The sequence below is a fragment of the Cyanistes caeruleus genome, chromosome 5 (genome assembly GCF_971803275.1).
Source record: "Cyanistes caeruleus chromosome 5, bCyaCae1.hap1.1, whole genome shotgun sequence".
Lineage (NCBI taxonomy): Eukaryota > Metazoa > Chordata > Aves > Passeriformes > Paridae > Cyanistes > Cyanistes caeruleus.
Window position 1 is genome coordinate 14,998,193 of NC_141705.1, and position 26,779 is coordinate 15,024,971.

At 35.3% G+C, this 26,779-nt stretch overlaps 1 protein-coding gene across 1 annotated transcript in view; it reads left to right on the forward strand.

The window, feature by feature from the left end:
• Nucleotides 1-26,216, forward strand: part of CPEB2 (cytoplasmic polyadenylation element binding protein 2) — a 50,291-nt gene extending 24,075 nt beyond the window's left edge. The window contains exons 5-11 of the mRNA XM_086890253.1: nt 4,175-4,198; nt 7,665-7,835; nt 9,397-9,486; nt 15,211-15,329; nt 15,613-15,727; nt 17,540-17,721; nt 22,252-26,216. Coding sequence (XP_086746379.1) covers nt 4,175-4,198; nt 7,665-7,835; nt 9,397-9,486; nt 15,211-15,329; nt 15,613-15,727; nt 17,540-17,721; nt 22,252-22,479 — 929 coding nt within the window. The 3' untranslated portion in view covers nt 22,480-26,216. The remainder of the gene's footprint in view (nt 1-4,174; nt 4,199-7,664; nt 7,836-9,396; nt 9,487-15,210; nt 15,330-15,612; nt 15,728-17,539; nt 17,722-22,251) is intronic.
• Nucleotides 26,217-26,779: the final 563 nt, after the last annotated feature.

Below are 26,779 nucleotides of genomic sequence, written 5' to 3' on the forward strand. Positions count from 1 at the left end.
CTTAAATGATAGATTTTTTTTCCAAGTCATTTAAAATGTACTTACTGAACTATACCTAATATTAATATTTACAGTGTTCATTATTTAAATTAATGAAATGAACTAAAGGAAATTTGATTTATGTGTTTTAATAAATTATATGTAATTTCGTATCTATTTCAGCTTAAGCTGTAAAAAAAGTAATGCATTTTTAATGACTGTTACCTCTCAAAAGTAAAAATAGATACTTTGGAATGGGTATACCTGACTGCATCTTTGTCAGCTTAGAGAGAACCTTTGTGAAGCAAGTAATACTGCAAGAGTCAAGTTTATTGGGATATGTTGGGTGTTTTTCCCCATTACAGGGTTCCCTCCACCTTCTAGAGTTTTAATGAGTTGAATTTTTTTCAAAGTCTGTTGAAGCATAATTCCCCATTTGATTAGTTTAGCAAGAGCATATTAGACTTCTTAGAGATGCTATAACTGGCTGTGCTTCTAAAGAAAGCTGTTTTATTTCAAACAGAAATTGCTAAACTTCCTATACAGGAATTGCTAAACTTCCTATAGAGGAATTGTTAAATGAACTTCTGTAGTCTTTCAGGTGTGCTAAGCTTGAATGGTCATAACGATGTCTTTCAGCCTTAAGATCTATGAAGGTGTTATTTCTAAAGAAATCTAAATGGAATTTGGGCACCCAAATCCAATAGAATAAAATGGGAATTAGGCACTTACCTCCTTTAGTTTAGACTCCTGGGAAATTATTGCTTTAACTGTTTATGGATTTCTTTAAATTACAATTATTAATGAAAAAGGTTTCATCATGTCTGTATCTGATTCTGTCGGAATGTTAGTGACAAACAATATTTTATCTTTCTATAAACTTAACAGTTACCTTTGTAGGAAATTTTCCTGGTAGTTTCTCCTGATACACAATATAGTATTTTTGATTCAGCTCAGTCACTCAGTTGAGTTACTTCAATATGTGTATATTTGATCTCTGGTTATGTATTTGAAATATGTGTCTGAATGAAATGAAACCATACATTTGCTATCTTTGTGGTAGCATTACTCACATAACATACAGTTCTATTGTCTCAGTGTTAGATAAACATGCACAGCAAATGTATTTACTTCTGTCTTAAATCTGTGAACTGATTTACATTGCAGAAATGGGGATTTTAATTTCTTCTGATGGGTGTAAGTTGTATTAGTATTCAACTTCAGGGACATAGAGAAAGAAGGTTTTAGCTAAAAGGGGATATCTTTGTTGTATATACAGCACTCTTTAATTTTGGAAGGTTCCAGTGTTAACTGGGTTTCGTTTTAAGTGGGCATCATTATACAATATATAACTTTTGTATGTGTTGCCTAATGGATACTTTCTAGAATAAAAGTGTCTTTCATGCATTATCACTCATTTGAAATTTTTCCAAGTTACTCACTAATCAAAATATCCAGCTTTATAAACTAAAAGACAAATCTCTGTATGATTTATTATTTGGACAAGTTAAGGAAAGCAGTTTAATCTCTCCTTTTTTGTTGCTGTAAAGCAATCATTTGCCTAAAGTGTCTGGCCTTTCCCAAAAGAACTGTCTTTCCTGCAATTATTTATCTACAAACCTTTGTACTGATTATGTGTATGTTAAATATATCTGTATAATCTAGATGTATAGGTAAACCTGTAATTAACTATATTTATACAGTTGCTATGCTCTGTAAGCATCCATGCTCTGTAAGGTGTTAAACATTATATGTAGATTATTTTAATAAATACAGAAATTTTGCATTTTTCTAGATGCAAAGTAGCGCTAAATCCCTGCCCAGACTAGTTTGCAATCTAAATGAGCAAGACAGATAAATTTTAGGGTGTAAGGTTTGCCATACAAGTAGAGTAAACGATGTGACAACATCAGGCACAGTTTTCCTCCTGTTTTCCCTGATTTCATTGTTTTGCTGAAGCAAGAAATACACAGACAACTTTGGTGCATCATTGTAATTCCCATATATATAAAATACTGCACCATCTGCTGTTTTAAGTTTAACTGCATTGGGTGTTTTTAACATTTTAGTAACTCTTTTTTGTTTTTCATTAAAATTGCTGTTGCCTTTTTTTGAATGCACAAAGAAGAAAACTTCAGTTGTTCTGTAACAAAATACTTCTCTGCATATCAACTTGTCCTAACTATGAAAATGTAAGAAAATGGCTGAGCTGGTTTGGTAGTCTGAAAGGGGCAGAAGAGAAGAGAAGCAGTGTCCTGACACTTGTGCTGAAAGATGAATATTAGTATACATAACTAGGTTATCCTTTGAGAGAGAACACAGCACTGCAGACATTGCTGTGGATGGGCTGCACTTGAATTTTCCCTGCTTACTCTAGTTTTATTTGTGGATGGAATTAAAAAACAAAACAAAACAAAAAAAAACAAAAAAAAAAAAAAAAAAAAAAAAAAAGCATGTGGGGGTTAGGCGAGGGCTTAGTGACGCTACTGCTAATGCTATGTGGGAGTCACTTTGGCCAGGAGTCAGAGATTTGTACATGCTGCAGCACTGACACAGAACTGCATGTCTTCTGAGGGCCTGGCTTCAGGGAGAAAACATGTCTGAAGCTCAGCATCAGTCACCCCAGCACCTAGTGAGAGAGCTGAACACAGGGAAGAATACACTGTTTGTGGAGTCTATTTTGATGCTGGAAATCTGAATTAAAGCATTTCCACTTGGTTAGATACCTAGGTCTCTTTCAGAAAGTGTTTTTTTTCTGTTTTGGCTTTCTAGTAGAAATTTTAAGGATCTGAAAACCTTTAAGCAGATACTATTCTCTTCAATAATAATTTCAGATGAGAGAGAATAAATCTGAAAGCAAGTTCAGTGCAAGTTAGATAGAAAGAGGAAGACTGTTGTGTAAATATAACTGTTCTAAGGGAGAAGAAACAAGAAAGATTTTTCAGAATTCCATAAGCAACCTACTAAATTTCTAATTGGAAGTGATAAAATTAACAAAGGAAAAAAAATATTATATCTAATGAAATTTTTGAAAACCCCTAATCAAATAGGAGGCACCAGGATAGCAGTATTTCATAATATGAGAATGGAGCAATGAATGATATTTATGAATCAGTTATTCTGAGACTATATGTATTTCAGTGGCCCAGAACAACAGTTGCTTTTAGGGGAATTGTATGTATAGATGCCTTGTAAAATTAAAACAATAATGCCATGATGCAGCAGTCTGTTCCTAAACGTTGCTATGATCTTATGGTTAATAGTAACATCTGTTTGGGTACTTAACTGTGTAATGATTAAAGTAATTTTTCTCAGATACTGTGTCTGTTAAACAGGAATAGAAAATACTTTGTGGAAATGTAACTATGAAATTACACAAATCTTAAGAGTTTCTGTATTAGTAATCTGTCTATTTTTAGTTTTTTAGCCTTCAGGCAGAGAAGCAATCAGTCTGGTTTTCTGAACTTTAGCTACAAGCATGATCTCTTTAAGAACCTTGCAAAACTCAAAAGTTAGGAAAATCTTGGATTTACTTGCAGTCTGTGTGAAATTGTTGCTTTGCCTTTGTGCAGTGTTTTTGATACAATGCTATTTCTTGTGACTTGTGCCCTGATTTCGTTTGCCTAGTACAAGGCATCTTTTGTTTCAAACAAAACCTTGCGGTTAATTTTCTGCTAGGTCTTTTCATGAAAAAGGAAGGTCACGGCTTACAGCATTTGCATTGTCACTGCAAAGGACTGTACAAACTGTTCCATGTGGACCAGGATGTGTCTGTGATTAATTTAACACTTGCTACATGCTTTTTGCAGTAGTATTTACCTTTTTACAATTTTAGTACCCCATTTCTTTTATTTAAGCACTTGTGTAAGATACAAATCACGTTTTGAGGATGAATTGCAAAGTTCCCATAATTAATTCATCCGTAATTAACGTGAAGTGAAGATCAAGTTTAAAGACATTGAAATATTTGAAAGAATTTTCCTTACAGCTGGTGTTAACATCAATTTAATAGTAAAATAGTATGGTATTTATGTGACACTTTAATGTATTCTCATCTACATTTATCAGTACCAGTTACGGATGCAGACTTTTACTTACTGCTAACCCACATGGTTCTTTGTATATTAAATATTTTAGTTTGTGGGCATGATACAGTTATTTGACATTTTACAATTTGTCCTTTGTTTGCATGCAGCGAGGAGTTATGGGCGAAGACGAGGTAATTCACTTCTGTTTGTTACAGTTCAATTAATTCTGATCTGTTACTGATCATTATGGTTAATTAATCCAGATTATTGATTGTAATTGCCTATCTGCATGTTATCTTAGTTTGGGGAAGATGGAGGGTGTGAGGGAAGGAGGAGTACAGTCTGGATTGATACGATCATTGTTCTCTTAGAGTCTGAATTGCAAATCCTTTAATCAGTTAAAAACTGCAGTTCTAATTGAGATTTAGTTCATGCTAATGGTACTGCTTGCAGTCATTGCTCCCTTTAAAAGTATACATTTTGCTAGTTGTCCTTCTTACTCATCTCCTTTTGTACACTACTCCTTCTGTAGAAGCAGTAGTGTACAGAGTAAAAATGTTTCATGAACTTAGCAAGAAATCTGGTAGACTTCTCTTAGAAGTAGTGAACAGATCTTCATAGTATAAACTAGTACATGCTCACTAACCTAGAAAAAGCTCTGCTGTTCTAACTGTGCCAGGATGTGACCTGAAGTTGTTGTGAAGACCATGTAAAACATGCAAGCACAACCGACCAAGATCTTTGGTAGCTTCTGATATTCATCACATACACATCAGTTTATGTGTCTGTCTTGGTCTCTGCATTAGTTCATAACCTAGTGCTTGGTAGCCATAGTCTGTAGAGGGATGATGTTGTAGATCATGGCCAGTGGATGTAACAGTACAACCATTTTGACAATTCCTGCCAGATTCTGCTTATTTTTTTACTGTCATAAAACAAAAAGAAATGAGTATTTAGAAGGGCTTACCCTTTTTATTCATGGTCATCAGGAGAAATGTGAAAGCCTATTGAAAATGGAAAGAAAATTACCTTTTTGCTTTCTTTATCCGAGAGGCATTTACAAGTGAAGAGGATGGAGAAGAAAGTAATAGGAGTCATGTAGACCATATTACTCTGAAAGTGGTTATCCATTGTCCTTCATGTCACCTTAGCTCTCAAAGGAGCTACAGTGCTTTTGGCAAACCTTTACCCATATTAAAGTAAAATTGAGCTCTCTGGTATCACTTCAGAACATGGTCTACTGGTTTTATTTGTAAAGAACAAGTATCATTGTTCTTAGATTTTAACATGGGTCTGTGAGTAAAAATAAATTATTCTGAAGGTTATTCTATGACTGTCTTCCCTGTTATATACTTGTCTATATTGTAAGTTTTGTTGTCTAAGAAGTACTTCTTATAAACCAAGCTAAATTACAGTAATTTTAGATTTAAGATATTGACATTAACTCTATTAGTGGAATGTCTTAAAATTTCCACTTTGCAGTTTCCTGCAGGTTCCTGCAATATGCATCTTATATCTTCCATTACGCACTTCTTCCTGTCACTGTCATTATGGAAACAGCTCCATTTTGTCCATCATTCACTTCAGTAATTCAGAAATTTGTTGCATCCAACTTTTTTTGGTTGCACAATCAAATCTTACCACTTGTTCATATACATCTTTAGGATTTGATCATTCTTACTTGTCTTAATAACTAAAATTGATATCTACATTATGCAGCTGATACAATCTTATAGATTCAATCTTGCTCCTCTTGTGCCTAAATAGTTGATACACAAGCAGAATCTGCTTGCCTGCTTCATCCATGTAAGCTTTGTGTCTCCTTTGCTTGCCCACTTTTCTGTCCCACTGAGCACTCAACTACATGCTTCCACTTTCTAAGGCAACTCTCCTATCTGTTACAGACCTATTGAATATGTTCTTACGAGACCAAACATCTCTTGCTCCCCACTAGTCATTCTCAAACACACCTATCACCAGTCCTAAAGGAAAGGAAGAGCCTACTATAGCTTTCTGCATTTGCTGTACTCCTCTCTATCAGATGCCTGCTGAAGAAACAGATACACCACCATAAAAATGATGTAGTTACCAGTCTTTGTTACTTCGTACAATCCTGAAGTCCTGCTTTTAATTTTGTGCTCATCATGATACTTTATGATATTTGGTTGTTTTATATTGTCCTGTGCTTTCATTCAGTTTCATTTTTTTTATTGAGATACCACGTCAGGATCAATAGGCATTACCATAACCATAGGTTATTGTTCATAATATTTGCTGGTTTCCACCCTTGTCTTTTAACCACCTGATTCTTAGGTGGTCTTCTGGAAATGAAGGGCTTTCCTACTGCTGTCACCCCCAGCTGGTCAGCACTGGATCTGCTGGTGTTTCTAGCAGGCTTTACTGGTAATGTTCCCCTGAGTGGGGAGAATTAAAGACTGCAGTATTGCTCACAGCCAAGGTACTGCAGACTCAGCTGTCAGGGACCCACTGGTCCTGTCTATGGGTATTCAGTGGGTGAATCTGGAAGAAATTGTATATTTAAGATGAAAAACAGGCTTGCATCCTCTAGGTTGATTTTGGTTTGGCTTGCTTTCTTCTTTTGGGAAAGCAGGTGAATTAATAATTATTTTTTAAATTGGTGGCAAACGGGAAAAATGGCATTTCAGAAGAAATTATGATGTGAGCTATCTGTTTTGCTTCACAAATTCTTTCTTTTGGAACTTTTTGCAGTTCAAAGACTGACTTCTGAATTTGAAACTGTCGTTAATGTTGCTGACTAAAGCAATAGAAGACTGAATACACTAAGATAATATCCTGGCCTTCTGAATTTTTTCTTTTTGTTTGGAGTTCTATAAAATTTGTAAATATGAAATAGGGAAGAAATACGTGGGACAGAATTGCCATATTTTCATTTCCCTCTGCCCTCTAAGTGTCTGTCTGGGTCAGATTGCGTTTGCAAGGACATCCTGTGAACTTCTCAGATTTTACACTTGCTTTTCAGGGTAACAGTAAACTCACTGCAGTTCCATGTTAGGAACCACCACAAGGCTTCCCCCCAGATCTGTGGTAAATTGAGTGAGAAGGATAAATCAGCATTTTGACTCATTTTTCAAGTGTTGCATTTTGCACATGTACTAAAATTCTCTTTTACTTTCTTAGAAATTGAATATATTCTTATGTTAACAGCATCCAATACTTTTAGAACTACATGTTTGAAACTTGTTGTGATTGTGATGTTTCTTTTCTTGTTCAATTAAACTTTAAGGGGTTTAGACACACTGTGGTCATTCAGGTGGAGGAGTTATACTTTAACTTGAAGCTGAACCAAAGGCAGACTAACAAAACTCACTTAAGCAGTCTGTAATATTTTCTTTTCATAAATAAGACCCTTTAATTAAAACAAAATTACCACTTTTCTACTGGATGCAGCACAGCATCTACCATATAATGTAATATGAAGTATTACACTTCAGCTTTCAATCTTGAAATTCCATTTTGAAGTTTAATACAATTTTCCATTTTCCTAATTTTTCTTTAAACTAATGTCAACTTTTCATTTTCACTCTCCAGACTGCTATTCCCCCCTTCCCTAAAACTGCACGATGATGTACTGCCACAAAATTATTTTAATGTACATTATTATCTTTTCTTTTTAAGGCCGTTCTTCCCTCTTCCCAATAGATGATGGCTTGCTGGACGATGGTCATAGTGATCAAGTTGGAGTCTTGAATTCCCCTACCTGCTATTCTGCTCATCAGAACGGAGAACGAATTGAGCGTTTTTCTCGGAAAGTGTTCGTTGGTGGTCTTCCACCGGATATTGATGAAGGTGAGCTGCCTGAAAACCAAGCAGATTAAGTTTGGAGGGAGAGACAAAAGGAAATCATGAAAAACCTGACTTAAGTAGTAAAAATAAGCCACTCAGCAAAATATTGTTGTGCTGTAACTGTATGTTTTTTATGTAAGTCGATGGGTGTGTTGAGCTTAGTGTCATCTCTTTTGGTTTTGTGATGGTGCAGTTGTTTCTGATTCTGCACGTGCATATTACAGTTGCATGTAATGCCTGGAGTGCATGTTCCTGCTTATATTGCATGTTCCTTTCAAATGCATCTTATCCCTCCTCTATCTTTATTCTGTAGTCATAGGAAGTTTCCATTTGTAAATGAATTTCATATTCTATTTTACTAGTACCTGAAGATCTCAGCAGTGATACAGAAAGGTTAATGTTATCCTGATGAGAAATTGAGAAACTTAGAGCAAGGTCAAGTGGCAGAACACTCTCGATGCATTGAACAGAGACTGCACTACAGAAACTCAGATTGTTAAGCAGTTGAAATGGCTTTGTACACCAGTGGTAATTTGAAGTAATAGTGCTGTTTAATATGAGGTTTCTCCAGTGCAGATAAATATAAATTGCATGTTAACTTTCTGATGTAAACAGAAGTCCCTTTAGGAGGTTCATGGTAATCCTCGAATAACGTGCAAACCAAATAAGCTGACTGCATTTAATTAACTTTCAGACATGCAAAGACCAGATTTTGGTTCCATTTTCATTGAGATTCTCCCCTACAATCTACTGTGGGATTTATTTCAATGCACTTCAGCCTATATAATACAAATGCTAAACAAAAAGACAATGGAAATACATTTTATTTCTCTCCTCCCTGTATATATGATGATGACAGGATATGACTGAAAGAAATTAAGCATACTTGTGTTTGAGTTGCTGCTTTTATTTAGTTAAGAGTATTTTTAACCCATGGTCAAGGCTTTTCCAGTCACTGACATGTAGGTGTGGCTGGGATAGAAAGCTCATAAAGCTGTGCAAGGGGCATTGTAGATCTTGCAACAAGGCTATTCATGCACCTCTAAATAGACAATTTTAAATTTCTATCTCTGCATCATAGTGTCTACTATAGGGCAGATATCCTATATATATTTCCTATATAGAGGAAACTGCTACTATGTTAATTGTGGTGTTACTTGGTATATAAATATCTACTTCTGAAACTCTGAACTGTACATCACTAAACAGTGGTGTTTGATTTGATTTCATTCAAACCAGATTCTGATTTGAATTTAGAGAAGTACCATACAAGTTTTCACGAATGGCTTTAGTTTCCCATATGTTTCTGAAATGCTTCTGTTTTAAAGCAATAAAAAACAAATGTAAGATTAAAATCACCAGAAATGCATTATGTAAACATTAACACTTTGGAAGATTCATCTATTTAAGTTTTATGTTCATGAAATGTGTAAATTTTGTTCTGTTTTTTTTCCATGAAATGTCAACCTTTGCTAGAAACAAAGGTTGACAGTATTTGCTCGATAATATTTTTTCATTGAGTTATGCAATTTACTTTAATTGCAACTATTGTACATGTTTTTAGATGAAATTACTGCCAGCTTCAGAAGATTTGGGCCCTTGGTAGTAGACTGGCCTCACAAAGCAGAGAGCAAGTCCTATTTTCCACCAAAAGGTAAGATAGTTAGAAGGTTTTGATCTGTCACTGAGTGCAAATCTTGCTCTGGGAAACTTTGTCTTGTCTTTTGAAAAAGTGTATAATGTAGAGTCCCTGTGAACAGTCCAATCTGTTGTTGCAGTGCAGGTCCAGGTATGGTTCCTTTTACATACTGAGTCTAAAACCTGTTGTTTTATTACTGAGCCTGATCAGGTCAACACTGTAGTTGTATGCATCATTGATCATCAGTTCCGTATTTGCATTCCTTAATGGTTTCTAAAACTGAAATTTGATATCATATTTTTAAGACAAAATCTTCCATATTTTCTTAAGAAGTTAAATGCAGGATGCAGAAGGATGCATTTGCTTATCCAGTCAAGATAACCAAATACTGTGCATCTTGCATTTTTAGGATGTAAGCTTCCTGTTGAAGCTCTAATCTTTTCTGATAAATGATTAAATACTGATTTTTTTAAAAAAACTATTTCTAGTATTGCTATTCTATTGCTATTTCTAGTATTGCTAAAATTCTAGATTTTTTACTATTTCTTACAAAGTGTTGGAAAACCCATTCTGTAGATTAAGTAAATTACATAAAATATCTATACATGTACAACCATGTATTATTACATTTAAAATAAATGCAGAATTGTGATCCACACATGAAAGCAATGCAGAGATTATTGGTTTTGTAGAGAATGCAGCAATTCATTCCTTCTATGAAGTGACAAATGTAGGTATAGTTCTTTTGTAAACTGATTCTTTATTTATCTGTGCGTCTATGCCAGGGAAAAGACAAGATTATTATCCCCGATGGGCCCTCTAAAGAGTGAGAAATGAAATTGAAAGCATTTGAATAGCATTTAGGAATGCTACAAGGAAATTCTAAGACAAACAAAGAGACTTTGGCTTTTTTGATTGTCAGCCCAGCACACAAAGCTACTGTCAAGTTAAATTTGATTATCTTAAAGAGTGCATCTCTCTTCTTAAATTACCAAGAGAAATTCCCAAGGAACTCTTTGAAGAAGATGCATCTCACAAAGTCTGTGATAAATATATAGAAGACAGAAGATGTAATATATTCTTACCTGAAAGGAATGGATTCTGGCATTTGTTTCCAAGGAGATCATCCTATCTCAGCATCTGAACATCTTAAGGATGTATTTCCAGACTTCCTTATTTGATAAAGCTTTTTGATATAGTTGGGTTGTTTATAATTACCACAGTAAGAAAAAAACCCAAACTGTTTTGTAAGCAGAGCTTATTAAAGACAGAGAATACAAATAGAAGAACTTAAGTGTGTCGATCTAATTAATTCAGGTAACATTTGCTACCTAAGTTCTAAGTTGATTTCCCATGATTAGCTGATCCTTACTTGAAAAATAAAAGCATTTACTGTTCTTCTATCTTAACACTTCAGCCTAATTTTCAGTTTGCTGCACTACTCAGTATTTTTTGTGTGTAGCCTAACACATTTAAAATACAGTGTAGATTTCTCTTTGTAAATACTCTGGAAACATACAACTGCCAAGTGTTACTGTGTATATATCTCTTTTGTTCAATGCAATATATATGACCCATTTTGTAGAAGAATTTTGTTTAAAATTGTCTTACATTACTATTACTTGTGTGGACAGACAAGAACCAAGTATACATACATTAATAAGATGTCTGAAATGGCTAAGGATGTGCAAAATAAAGCTCTAAGATCAATCAGTAATTACCAGTTGAGAAATATATACTATATTACTTCAGGGAACTAATGTTTTTTATTATTTTCAATCTCTATTTTCTTGATTATCACTGCATTAAATTAATTCAGTGTCTGTATTTTCCTTTGAGAAGAATGTCTGTATTTTCATTAGAGATTTGCCATAGTATTGCTTTCCAAAGACATCTCAGAATTTGACCATTCTGATGATGATTCATTAAGTCTTCTCAGTGGTGAAGAGATGCAGCCTGTTTTTTTTTTTTACTGTTCAGTTTTCCAGGCTGTGCTTTCTTCCAAGGTCTCTGCTTACAGAAGGTCCTGAGGGAAGGCCAAGTTCATAATAAGTGTTTCCTTGCTGAAAGAAATTCAGAAAGTGTCTCGATCCATCAAGTCTGGCTGCCTCCTGAGAAACACCAACTGCTTCTTCTTAACTAATTATATTGTGTGTTGGTTCACCACAAAATTAGATCCAAACATAACAGGATTTTTTACAACTTTACACTGATCTTACAAGGAAGCTCTGTTCTGAAAAAAACCCTCCTTTGAGTTCAAAGTACAAAGTCTGTAACAGTGATCTGCCAACTGGAATGTAGAATTCCTTCCTTTCTGTCTTGCCACTGTTTATCATAACTCATGTTATTACGTAGCTGGCAAATACACTTATTTATGAAACAATACACGTGTCCAAAGTAACTTGCTGGGTTGAGGACTCCTCCTTGTGATAATGAAGCTCTCAAAGAAGTGGTGCCTTGAGGATATGGAAATTCAAAAAATGCCTTCCAAAATACGTGCAGTTGTTTGTGTCCTCTGTACTATAAATAGTCTGTCTCAGAGGATAATCTGATTTAAACAGAACAGTGTCCCCAACCTTTTCTCACTGGTTGTTTCTGCTGCCTTGTATCACAACAGTTGTGCAGTAGCTTTTTTATTCAAGGTTCCCTATTGCTATCTCAGCGCTGACTAGCTGAAAAACTCAGGTTGGAAGTGTTCTGCTTCTAGTTTCAGAAGCAAACCCCAGGTCCATATAAGTTCTGTTGAACTTGTTACCAGCTAATTTGATCACACTGAATAGGATCAAACTTGGGATTCAGGCAAGTAACTGTAGGTATCTTCATGTGTGATTAGTGAATAAGCTTCCTTTAATCGATGTGAATCTGGCTAGTGAAGTATAGAGGGCAAGTCAGGTCACTGTAATATAAGCACATTGAGCTTGATTGGTTTACCTAAACTGAGGATATCTAAACGACCAGATACATGGATTTCATAAATATAGTGTGGCATCACTTCACATGTTTATCACATGTTTTATCACTTCACATGTGTTTTGGAGTTTATTCTCCATCAAAGATGACTAAATGAAAAACTGAAAGATGGACTGCATATTGTCCATTGTCTATATTAACATGCAGCTTGGACTGATTCTTCATGATTTAAGGTGCAGCATTCTCTAGGCAATAATTGCACTATACTGAGGCCATTTATTGCCACCTGTGGGGAGTCTATCCGGACAGTGAAGGAACCAGCCCCAACACAAAACACCACTGCAGTCACTAGCATGTTACTACATGGCAGTGCCATGCTGGCTTGCACTGATTTTTCTTGACTCCTCCTCTAAGACATTAGTGACAGGAATTAGTAGCTGGACGTTGATAGAATTTCAAGCTGCTCTCTGATTTCTGCACAGAATATGCATGACAAGAGGCATCTTTTCTCCCACTGGTAAACTTTCATATTACTGTGAAATAAAGAACTTAAGAACTTTTTTCCTTGCTAAGAAAATCGTGTTAGCATGAATCTAGTCTAGAATGCTTTGCTTTTGATCTTTATATAATGAATATGAAACAAGGAAAAGTTTTAGTTAGGTAGGACTCTTGAAACAGCTAGGCTTTTCAGACTTACCTGATGGGCTTTCTGTTTTAGTGGTCCACAATCCATCTCTTAAGTGAGCATTGTGGATCATTGAAGGTCTAGAGCTCTAGAGTGAAGCTACAGACAGACCAGTTTGATGGTACAGGCTAACTTTGACTTCAGAGAGGAGTAGTACAGCTGAGCTCATGCCACAAGGCTTTCTGAGGCTTTCAATTAAGTGGGATAAACCAAGACATAAGTACATGTTTTTTACATGAGGCTGAGAAAGCAGTATTAACATATGGTTTTTCTGTTGCTTTAATTTCCATGTCAGGAGTGGTAGTATGATGTGACCCTGAGATTAGTATTTTAGAGCATGGTGCTAATAACAATCCAAGTTGCGGATTCAATCTCTGTATGGGCCATTCACTTAAGAGATGGACTCAGTCATCTTTGTGTGTCCCATCCAACTCAGAATATTCTGGGAAATCTGTAATAATCTTTACCACTCCTTGAGTTCTTGTACTTGAACTTTCTATCTTTTTGCAAGTTGCTCTAGTTAAGCATATTAATAGCTGAGGTGTAGAGGTGGTATATTATAGGGAGGCACTTACCAATCTTGTGTATCTGGAGCTATATGGCAGTACCTTTGAACTGCATTAGGAGACAAACTGATGAAAAAATCAGTATCTGTAAAATGTTTTTTTTGTCTGGTTCCTTAGACAGTATTGTGCAATTAACCCTCCCTTTGATGAATCAAATTTTTGCACTACCATCATTCTTGAACTGAGCTTTCCGTTCAAACTGGAATGTGTGTGCCTGGCTTCTGACCAAGTAGGGACAGTTACATGGAGCTTATCTCACCCATGAGAACATCTCATGGCTGAGTTTACCTCACCCATGAGGGCACATGCCCTCATTCACTGAGTTTTGCATGGATAATACATGGATTTTTAATTCTATTGTAAATAGTGAAATATACCCCCATTAAAATAGATTTTGAATCTAATTTTTTACTGATTAAGCTTAAGTTAAATAGGTCATCATTAAAAAAAACACAGTTCAGCAATGAAGAATAGACTTTACAAGAAAATGCTTCAGTCCAAGTCCAAAGATTCCCTGTGACATATTTGTTACGAAACTAAATCATATTTTCATAATAATATAGAATACATAAAATCCTGTCATGTGTCCCTTTTGTGTAGCTGTGATGGGACTTTGGTATGAGGGGTAAGAAATACACTACAACTTATTAGAAAGACCAGTATAAACCTCACAGCTTTTTCTTAAAATCCTGTTCTTGTTCCCACATGTCTAAAATCAGTTGTGCATTTGTTTCTTAAATCTTACATTGCTACTGCACTGATTCTTTAATGGTCTTCAAGATACATCCTACCACCTTTGCCTTGATGACCTACAGTGTCTGTTTGCAATGAGGAGAAGCTTAATTAGCTTCTCTCAGAAATTTAGCAAGATTTCCAAAAGGCTTGGCAATGCATTCATGTTCCCTTTTCCTAAGCCCATTCTAGAGCAGCTGCTTCAGCATTTACTTCTCCATCAAAGTCATAAACTATGAATTTTTGTGAAAATTCTAAACTTGGTAGTAATCTCAGAAAGAAATGTGAGTTATGGTCCCTTTAAAGTTTGTTTTAGTATACAGCCCTAATTATGCTATTGGTTTATTTGTAAAGTAACAAATCCAGTGTATCTCATACTGTAACTGTGAAAGTAGAGTGTCAGGTTCTTTGCCTGACTGACTGTTTGGTTTTATGTAGCATTAAATAAGCATTTTAATTCTCCTTTTTTAGTGTTTGAAAGGTTTGCTGGGTCACTTACGTAATAAAATACTTTGATCTAATCTCTTGAATAGAGATTAGTCGTTTTTGCCAAGTTGGATTTTCATTGTATGATATCCGTTGCAGCCAATGAACGTTGTTTAGCCTAGACTTTCAGTGCATGATAGAGCAGACATGTTTACTTTTATTTGGTTATTAGTCTCTTCTGACAATTATTTTACAGATGGAAGTTCTGTTAACTGTGGCAATATAGTACATGGTTAAAAAAGATGGCTAATATGATTTTGACTTTCTTCTGTTTTTGTATGGAAAAATGAGTGGTAAAGATGATTCTGTAAAATAAAGATAAGAGAAAATATATCAATTGGTTGGGTTTTTTTTTTCCAGGTTATGCATTCCTCCTGTTCCAAGAAGAGAGTTCTGTTCAGGCTCTGATTGATGCCTGCATTGAAGAAGATGGAAAGCTCTATCTCTGTGTTTCCAGCCCCACTATCAAGGACAAGCCTGTAAGTACGCAGTCAATGGCCTGCAGGCTATGGCTGCCATCTGTCTAAAGCAGCATTGGAAATTATGAAGATGGAAAAAATCAAAAGTAAACTACTGTTGGCAGAGCTCAACACTTGTATTATTTTAAAACTGTAGTATTTTGAATTAATAGGATTAAAACAAAGCACCTAGACATGCTGTGGTAATGATGTTATGACTGACAATTTATACAGGCTGGTGAACATATTTCCACATTGTAGTGAAACCTAAAGTAGGATACTATTTTCTTTCCCAATTCAATAGGTTCAGATCCGTCCCTGGAATCTAAGTGATAGTGACTTTGTCATGGATGGTTCGCAGCCACTTGATCCTCGGAAAACAATTTTTGTTGGAGGAGTCCCTAGGCCATTAAGAGCTGGTGAGTAGAATCTGTGGAAATTTTTTTAAGTAAGAAATTACTAGAAATAATCTCTAATAATAACAATGTATAATTTGTTGTAGTTATGTATAGAGATAGATAGACAGACAGACAGATTGAACAGTCTTGGTAGTTTTAACTGCAGTACAGTATTCAATGTATCCTTAAATTTCTCTACTGTCTGGTTTTGGCCATAAATCACAGTTCATCATTCAGATTTACTAGAAAGTTACCTCTCTATACCTGTAAGTAAGCTGTGTCACAAGAGGCTTAAAATAAAGAGTTTGGTTTTAAAATAATGCTGTAGAAACATCTCTGCCCTGCTCCATGACAATGGAGTGGTATTTGTTCCTGCTTGTCATTGTGCATTAGCTACTCTTCTGCTGCTGTCAGGTTACACACACAAACAAAGGTAGGTGATGGAGTACTTGAACAAGTAGGCATAGAGTAAAAAGGAAGAAATTCAGAGAGCTGGCACAACATTGTATGGGATTGCAGGACTCCTTCTAGACTCTTGCCAGAGGAGTGGAGAAAAAAGTAAATATTTCTATAGCTGTGGAATACTTGATGTACAGCCTGGACAGTCTGCTTTTTCAGATTGGCTGTAGTAGCCTTTTACAATGTTTTAGGTGGCTTTCTAGTAAGTAGGTTGCAGTGAATGTTGGAAGTAGAAGCATACCATGCAGTGGTTCAAATTCCCTTTGTTATTAGAATGACTTCCAGATTTCATTAGTCTTCCATAGTTATTAATGAATTTTATTCTTAGAGAAAGATAAGCTTTTAGATGGAAGATGTAAGAAAACAGAGAAGCAATAGTGCAAATTTGGGATACAAAGGATCTTAAATTTTTCTATCTTGGACCTCCAATGCTCAGGCTTTTTTTAGTATTTTATTTTTAAGACTCTTGACTGTAATATGAGCTCTGTAAATGAGCATAAACACAGTATGTTCCAACTGCAGATTATTTTTTTCTTTAAATTCAATCCAGTACTCCATGTTACTGTGCTGAATGTCCGTGATAAATTTAATGGATGCATTCTTATGCTCAGTTCACAAATGCCCTGTATATGTGAAAATGAAACTTTTATGGCATTGTGAAACAAGAATAATGACTTCACAAAAGCAGTAAAACTTAAGGAGACTCTTCAAACAGCTATTGAACATCAAGGACTTCTGATGCCTCTGTATCCTAATACAGAGGATACTAATTCTGAAAAACCAGTGTTTTCCACTCCAGTGAAATGCAACTGAATTCAGTATAATCTGGAAGTCAGAGGATTGGCAATGTACTTTATCTGTACAATTTGAAATTTTTGTTTCTCTGGACTTCAGTATCTATGGTAGGTATAGCACTATAGAGATAATGCAGTTCTGTGTGGCTGATGAAAAGATGCTAACTACGTCTTTAAATTCAAGTAGGACATAGAGCATTAGGACAGGCAGAGAACACGTAGGAATTTGTGGCATGAGGATCTATTTTATACAGCTTACATTCCAGTGCCTGCCCAAAAACTCTTTTGCTGTAATCCTCTGAAGAAAACTGCCCTGGAATTCCAGTTCCAGGTTATCAAAAACATACAATTTCATTGTTCCTTGAATGTATGTACCCACAGTGTGAAAGATCTGTCTATTGAGTAATTAATACCTTATTTAATATTACTTCTTTAATATTTTTTAATTCTGTTATTACTGTTCTATTTGCTCTTGCAAAATTAATAATTAAAATTTACTTTCCTAGTATTTTTAGACATAAGTGTACTAAGTTTCTACTGTAAGAATAGTTTGAATAAATGCTGTTTTGTTTCTTAATAGTGGAATTGGCTATGATCATGGACCGTCTCTATGGGGGAGTTTGTTACGCAGGAATTGACACTGACCCTGAGCTGAAATACCCAAAAGGTGCTGGACGTGTTGCTTTTTCCAATCAGCAGAGTTACATTGCTGCCATCAGTGCTCGGTTTGTTCAACTTCAGCATGGCGATATTGATAAACGAGTAAGTTACACAGAAATTAAAAAAAAAAGTTTTGCTCTATAAAGAAATTTCTCAGCGTGTGGTAGCATTGCATGTGATTTGCTTTCAAGCCAGCTTCTACATTTTTTTTCGCATTCATGTAACTCCACTACTTTCAGGAGTATGCCTGAATGCCCCTGAATGAACAACATGTTTCCACAGAGCAGCAGTTTGTTCCTTTGACATATGTTGGACCATATGTTCTTCCCATTCTGGAGTTCCTGGTTTTGTTGTGTACAGGCAAAGGGCTTGAAAATCTCTTTCTCTCCCATGTTTTAATGAAAGCAAATACTGTGATCTCTGTCATTCATAAGAAATTCTAGTATTCATTGGCTTCAGATTAGCTTGATACTTTCAACTGCTCTTAATTTCAGCCATAGTTGTCAGTGCTCAGAAAGTTGGTCAGGCCCAACACCTAAAATACAAAAGGTCTTGTTTTTTTCTGTTTGAAAGTCTTCTTAGTACTTACCAATGCGTATTTCTTCTTGCTAGAGATGCTTATTCCTAGGAAAAGTAAAACTAACTTATATTAAGAAGACTACTGAACTTCGTAACTCCTAATTAGAAGTGTAAGAGTAGCAAAGAAAACTGGCATCTAAATTATGTCGGTTTTAAGGGTCATTAGTTTTGATGTCAGGAGCTGCAGAGATAGTCTGGCATTAATAGGTGTTCTTAGAAAAAGAAAAAAAGGTCTTATGGGAAGAAGGGTCGAGTAAGTAAAGTAGTTCAAGGTCCAGTCTCCTCTACAGATCAAAGACACAGGAAAAAGAAAGTAGTACAATTAACAGAAGTCTCCTCTAGAGAAGCAGCACCTGCTTTTCTCATTTCAAATAGGCAGAGTAGTTCAGCTTTATGTATGTGTCTCAAACACCATTTGCCTTATGAGCTGGAATCCCCAAATATATCCCTTCCTAGAGGATGAGTGGGTATGGAGGTGGGTAGTCATCTAGGCTTCAGAATAAGATGTGCTGGTTACATTTTGGTCGTGGGATTGCTATCCTTATGACTTCCAGCCATTGTTGACTTAAAACTGTTTTTTGGATATTTACGTAACAGAAAAAATGGCCTTGACACTGGGATTGGGTGAGGCGAAATAAAACTGGTGATCATCTTTCATTTGAGTATTTGGACAAAATGGGAGTAAGGACCAGAATCCAGAATTTCCTCTGAAGAAATGCTAAATGGGCCATACAGCTTTAGAATTTAGAAGTTTCTTTCTGTCTGAAATGCATTTGTCTGTGAAGTCACCTGACTTGAAAATTGAGACATGGACAGTTGGGTCCAATCCAAATTATATCTCCTTTAACAGTGAGAGACATGGACTTGTACCTTGTAAACCATGGGGAACTTTTATCTTGGTCATCTCTTCTCAAGGGAGTGTGTCCTTTGCAGTAGAGAGTTGTATGGTAGACTGGCAGTGCCGTCTTGTAGGAGAAGGCATGATCCTGACTTTGAAGGCTGCAATTGCACATATGTTGTTTTGCTATTTTGTGGTTTTTTATGATAGTTCACTTAAGGGCTCTTCAGATGCCATCTGAAATGGCAGTGTTTGCTGTTTGCAGAGAAAAAGATGTAGGTTGTTAACGGGTGATGGAACACTGTAGTTCTTAATGTGGGATGGACTGGACTGCAGGCCTCTTGGAGCTTGGGGGAAAAGAAAAACCAACACAAAATCTACTCTAAATGCTGGATCTGAGAAGCACAATATTTGACTTACATCCATTGAAACTTAATTTTTAAAATTACAAAAAACAAAAAACCAAAAATAACCAAAAAAAAAAAAGAAAGTGCAAGCAAGTACCAAAACAATCCAAACAACCCCTGCCAAGCATAATTAGTATCTGGAGATAGCTGTTCCTGGGTTGGAGAGGTTGAGAGGGAAAGGCAGGATGATCTAGGTTTCCACTTTAAATATCTGAATTCTTAAAGTTCCTTTTTGGATACAATTTGTGTTCTTTTTTAGTGTTGCTTTTCTAACACTTGAAAAATTAATTTCTTGACTCAGCTGTTCTTTTAAATTTGGAATTTCCACATTTTTATTACTATCCTCATTTTTTCTTATTTTGAAAAATGTGTGCTACTCCTGAGGTGTTTCACTGGCAAAATACAGCAGTGCCAAATCTTAACTGTTTAAATAGTTAAATTCAGTCCCATGATGGGGAGGGTTTACGAATTTCTTTGTTCATGTGAGAGGGGGAATAATCTATGTGTTTAGAATCGACATCTTTAATTAAGCCATAAGGTTATCCATAATCCTTAAGGTAAGCCATAATCCTTATTTATATAATTACATATATTTATTTCCACCCAGTTATTTGCAGTACTGAAGTGTCATAGAGAAGAGCATCATTTTAGGGAACACTTTGAATCTTAGCTGAAAGTATGAAAAAGGCTATTTTCAGAAATAGTTTTTTACCTCCATGGAATTTTTACACTAATGCTTTTTCAGGCTATGAAAATATTCTGAAATCAGTATGACTGCTGATTTATATATGAGCAAGCAGTGAGTGTAAATCTGCAAACCACTAGTTTTGTAAATGAGGAAAATAGTCCTCCTTTGGGTACTGCCTTCACCTGAGGTGTTTGTGTATGTTGGCCAGGAGGGTAATACAGTCTGTATCTCACTGAACTCCTCGAGGCTGAGCCTGTTCTGCCCTTTACCTCAGTGCTGCCTTTCCATACCACTAATATCCAGTTTGTGGAGGTCTTTCACATTCTTTAGGTTCTTTCACATTCTTTTCATAACCAGTTTTGTCTGCATGGAAGTATTTTTAAATTGCTAAATTTTGCAGTTCACCTGTTTATCCTTCTCCACATCAGTTCAAAGTATTTATAGCATTTTTTTGCACATACCTTTTCCTACCTTAATTGGAAATCTTAAGTGCCAGTCACTTGACAAACATTGTCTGTGATCTTAACTTCTTCCTTAACTAAGTTCTCTGTAGCTTCTCTTCACTTCTTTTGATGTGTAGATATATTTAGTTTCTCTAACAGATGTTTTTCTTCAGCGAAGTGCTCCTCATCCTGTTTTACCATGTATGAAACCTCAGCTTCAAACATTTCTTTGGAGTTTCAACTCCAAACAATTCGTTAAAATACTGTTAACTTTCATACGCTGGCAGTCTGCATCCACATCATGTAATTTTTCCATTCCCCAAAGTGTTTCTCTAATATTTTTGAAATCATCTTGGTGCATTAGTGCGCTGAGGCTTGAAATAAATGCTGCTTCATGCTTTCAGTAATTCTGAGCCATGAACACAGTTATTGCATGAGGTACCTGTTTATTGGAAAGCTGGAGTATAATTGGTGATAAGGAAGGTCATTGTAGTGAAATAAGAAGTAGAGCTCTCACTGAATATAGATTACTGGAAGAAGCATACTCTGACATTTCTAGGATGGCCTCTACTTCTGAAGCTAAGAACATGAAGACTATTCAGCTGTAAAACTTCAAGGCAGGGAGCTGGATGTGTACATTTTTTCTTCTGGAGATACAATGAAAAAAGTATTGTTTTAAAGTTCTTAATATTTAAGGCATATTCTGTCTGAGTATAGAGCATACAGTCAATGTCTATATGTAGCAATCTTCTGAGGTATTAGTATCTAAGGAAAAAAATCTCATGCAGCCCTGAGGAAAATATGGAATACAACAATACATTCCTTAATGACCATGTCAACTAATTTTGTGTTTTATTATGATGTACTTCTTCCTATCTGATTGCAGTCTGTAGCAGTACAGTTTTTTGGAGACATAATGCATATTTACAACTGGACTCCTGCCACTTTTCCATTCTGGCAGTCAGATGAGTCTGGGAGAGAGAAGCTGTGTAAGACAGGTGTTTGTAGATGTCTGTAGACTTGCAAAATGATCTTTAAAAATATTTTCAGAATTGTATTGAATACAAACTCCTGTACAGCTCAAAGCCACAGAAAGTAATAGATTACCAAAACTGGTAGGACCAAATTTTGCCATATTTTAAAAATAGGGAGTGAATTCAGGGTGAACAGCTCTGCTAAAAGATCTGCATTACAGCTTGCAGAAAGTATTTTAATTTGCACACAAATGTAGTACATGCGGAGACACTTGTACTTGAAAAAAAAATAAATCTTTATTAAAGTGTAGTCTCATGTTATTTTTTTTTTTTGCAAAACCGTTTAGAATTAATTGTTATGTTAATGTCCAGTTGGGAAACATTTGAGTGGTTTGATTTTCTTCTACAAACATGTCCATAATATCATTTGGAAACACTCTCCCAGGGTAAATTAGGGGAAATTTCTGATGTAGCTGTTTATTACATGCACAGTGTACTTCTAAAGATGTAAGGATGGGTCTGTAGGAGATAAATGATAACGAGTTATAACTGATCAGTTATATAAAGGCAACAACACGATTGATTGCAGACTTCAGGGGTATTTTTTGGGGTTCTTTTTTAAACCAGAGAAAAACTAATGCCTTCGTAGAACTTCAGATAGAAACAGTTATTAACGGGAATTGTTTCTGTTTCACTCCAACAGGTGGAGGTAAAGCCATACGTGTTGGATGACCAGATGTGTGACGAGTGCCAGGGTGCGCGGTGTGGTGGGAAGTTTGCTCCTTTCTTTTGTGCCAATGTCACTTGCCTGCAGTATTACTGTGAGTTTTGTTGGGCAAATATCCACTCTCGTGCAGGACGTGAATTCCATAAGCCATTGGTAAAGGAGGGGGCTGACCGCCCACGTCAGATCCACTTCCGCTGGAATTAAACATGGTGAACCAGCATCTACATAAGGAGAGAAGGGTGCATGTGGCTTACTGTGTTTGAAGATACTGACATGCAGAAGAAATAAGTGCATTCTTCTGCTTTTCACCCCAGCTATCAATACATGCATCTTTATCAGCAGCCAAAACACTACAAGCCTCTTGTTTTTCACCAAAACCCTACATCTCAGGCTTACTAATTTTTGTGATATTTTCATGTTAAAATAAAATGTTTTTTTGTATTTTCTCCAAGTTATTTTTATATGTAAAGTTAAAACTAGATATGAGAATGTTTTTGCGTAGGGGCACACAGTCTGCTGCTATATTTAGTGGGTGAAGCGTGCACTTATTTCTAAACATGGGTTTTTAACTTCAAGATCTGCCCCAGTAATTTACCAAAGGTAGCAAAATAGTGAAGATGGAATATGTCTGCTACAAAAGCTTATTTTTATTGTTGTTGCTATTTTCAGTGTATACATAAACTAAAAATTAGGGTTGATTTTTTGCTCTCCATTTTGACTTGCAAGAAATAATACCTCAAGATAATCTGATTTATTAGCTATTTTTAAACATTTTTAATCACAAGCTGTATTAGCTTTGCTGCTATATAGGTGTTATGTGTAATGCCACCTATTAATACGGGATTGAAACGTTTAAGACACACTGCATTACAGATTAAATGCAGGCAGCACAATATGGCCTAAACTGCCATAGTTTTAGAATGTGAAAAAATTGCATGTTTACTTACCTGTATACACCATATGCATGCACTAGAACTATTAATTAACAAGAGGTGAGTTATTGCAAATGTTCAAAAAAAGGCTCTCTTGAAACTAGGTAGCATGAGCAAATTTACAAAATTTCTTACAAAAAACAAACTTGCATGCATTATTGTGACTGAAGTAAAAAAATGTCCTACATGTGTACAATATGCAAATTAGTTTTAGACTAGAATGTGCAGCCATTTTGTGACCTGGTCAGTAGTGGAATTCAATTTTATGCAGACTGGATGTAATATTGTAATCCCTGTGCAATTTCGTGATGTGTGCTTCTACTTAATGTGGCGTGATGTAGTATAGATACAAGTTTGAGTAAAAAGCTAGCATTTAAAAAGTTCTTTTAAGCCCCCTTGATTGTTCATGGTTAAGATTTCCTCTACAAACCAAAGATGGCCAGCACACTGCTAACCAGTCACCAAATGTGAAACCCATGACAAATGCATACAAAAATAGACATATATGAGAATGCGTAATGCTTTAGAAATTAAATCCTAAGTAAAGTCAAAATGGAGAAGGTGTAATATACAGACGGCTAGTTGCATAACAAACTAAATTTTACCTTTAAGACAACAGTGAAATTTGGCTTAAAAAAGCCTTGCTTACATGTTTGACCTGTGTGCGTTGTGGTCTTCTGTCAAACCGGGGTCACTGTTGCATGAGAAGTAGCTACTTGACAGTCAAGGATAGTATTTTTATTTTAATGAAGGAGTTCTACTAACGACATTGCTTGCAGATTTTGAAAGACAAATGTAGTTAGGACAGAGGCAATATTTAACTGAACACTAAAAGAAAATCTTAGCAGTGCTTTTGTCTATCTCAGAGCATTTTTAATGCAACTAGCCCCTACTTTTTAATGGAGCAAACAGTTCTGCAGCCTAAGCAAACACTCAGCAGTAAATGCTGTAATGCAGAACTAAGAGCCTGATGCTAGAGTTGAAATTACAAGGGTGTTGTTCTTTGCAATCCCTTGGGACAATCCTTCATGTAAGCAAAGTGTTGATCTTATGTTGGTTGTCTACAGTGTGCTTTTTTGTACTGTACAATATGTGGTTCATGTCTAACTGCTGTTTTATTGTGGCTGTGGTTCAAGTTTTTAATGTTTAAAGTTGATGCTGTTTTAAGAAGAGCTTTTTACTAATTTATTTGTCAATGTTCCCTACTTGTTACCTAACCATGATCCTCCAGATTTTTTGGAGTATTCTTTTTTAACCTTAACCCTGCCAAACCTTGATCCATTTTGACATTTGTTATGCACTATTTTTATATCTCTGTGAGAGATTTTTCCAACAGTCAGCTATTTTAAGGCACACTTTTTTTGACTGATGACATCTCCTTTGCTATACCTCAATTTTTGGAATTTAGAAAAGAAATCAGTAGTTTTGCAATGTTAATTATTTAGATATAATTTAATTCTGCAGATTTTTTTAAACTTTATTTTCATATTTTCTGCTTAATGTTTAAAGTTGAAGAGCCTTTAAATATATTAAATACTGAACACTAGTATGAAAATAGTGAAAAATTGACATAATTGGAGATGTTGAAAATTGCTTTCCCTGTTTAAGTGGAACTACATAAGTAAGTCACAGGGGGAAGAAACAGGGATGCCCTTTTTTGGCATGGGTAAAAATAAATTAAATGTCTGATTTTACTTGTCACTTCATTTCTGGAGCAATTCAACTTATGGTTATCATACCCTGCACCACCTCCTTTTTTTTTCCTTTCTTTTTCTTTTCTTTTTTTTATCTACTAAGTTCTTATTTTCTAACTGTTGAACACTGTATTTGATTATTTTTTTTTTTACAGATCATATTTATTTTACTATTTTTGTAGAAGATTGCTAGTTAGTTTGATTGTATTTTTGTATTTTTAAAGCTTCTTCACTTTTGTTCCCCAAATGTGCATATTGCTGCCCATGAGTATGACTGTGGAGGAAAAAAAAAAACTTTAAAAATCCACACTTTTTGTTAAGAAGGAAACATTTAGCATTTATATATTTGTGTATGGAAAACACTTGATATTTTATCCCTGTTGCATCTGGCTGCACAAAGCCTCTCCTCAAAGATGCTACAAAACTTGAATATAACACATTTTGGAAGGCTGACTAACCTCGATTCTGTGTTGTGATGTGCAATACTGTTTCTAATGTTTGTATAAAAAAATAACAGTGTAAACCTTTTTAATGCAAATTTATTTTTTTCATTGCATATTTTGCAGATTTTATCCACAGTGTCATTTTTTACTGTCAGAAAAGATACCCCTTTTGTCATTGCAACTATTTTTTAAATCCAGAAATCTTTGTACTGATGTAAATGATTGTAGTTATTTTGGATAGTGTTTTGCTAACAAAAGGAGAGACTTTTTTCATGCATATTTCTATTTTGTTTTTTTGGTTTTTATTTTATTTTAATAGTAGTAAAATACTTGGAATAATTTTTCATATTCTTGTCATTAATATTATTTTGTATTTTTATGTGGAAATATATAATTTTATGACGCTAATTGCTAAAGTTTATTTTATGTTGAATTATTTTTGGAGCTGAAATCTTTGTAATATTAAAGCAACTAGTTTCTAATTCCGAGTTTCTGTATAGAATCGCACAAGTGGTTTATGGAGTGTTTGGATTGTAATTATAAATGGTTCTTTGATATGCAAATTAATATTTTCAGTTGATTTTATTTTGTATTCCTAATGGGGTGTTAAAGCAGTTTTTTATTTTTTTCTAAATAAAAAGAGAACCCATGCTTTTATGGACACTAGGTAATCGCCTTCAGCTTAAAATTTTTTTGTTAAATATTTTAGTTTGTTTTACTGTTATCTTCCAGGTGTCTAAATCTCCAGTCTGTCTGTTGTACTGGTAATTTAACTCTGTAATGGAATAGTTTGCTGCCAACTATTTATATTAAGTAATTTTTAAATATTTGTAATATTGTTGACTGACTAATAAACTATTAAGTTATTGGCACGTTTCTTTTGTAGTTCTGTGTCTTGTGCAACTCTTTAACAAAACGCTGTTAATTATTAAAACAGAAAAGCAATTACTCAGTCTCGTGAGGAAAAACATGAAGGCTGACTTCACTGCACATTAAAGTTCTGTTACTTATTGTACCACTTCCCAGATGACCAAAAGAACTTCTAAACCCTGCAAACACAGTACATCTTACAACTTTTTTAAGCAGGACTCTCTTGGGTTTCACTGAGAATTTTGCCCACTCAGATATTCCAGTTATTTACTCTGCTTTACATCCCCCAGGCTCTTGCCTTTGGATGCCCCCATATATCCTTTCCATCCCTATTTCTGCAGATTTGGGGCAACACAAATCTGTATCCACCAGACTTGGAACACTAGAAAATTCCTTTCAGTGCAGGGAATTCTCCAGCATGATTCACTGGAGGACTGTCTTAAGGCTATTTGCCATCCTTCCTAGTGCAAAGAGGCTCGAGTCAGCTGAGGAAACCAGGCCAAGATCTGAATCAGGAACACTGAGTAGAGCTAGGTCATGATCAGTGCAGGTGAACTGAAATCTT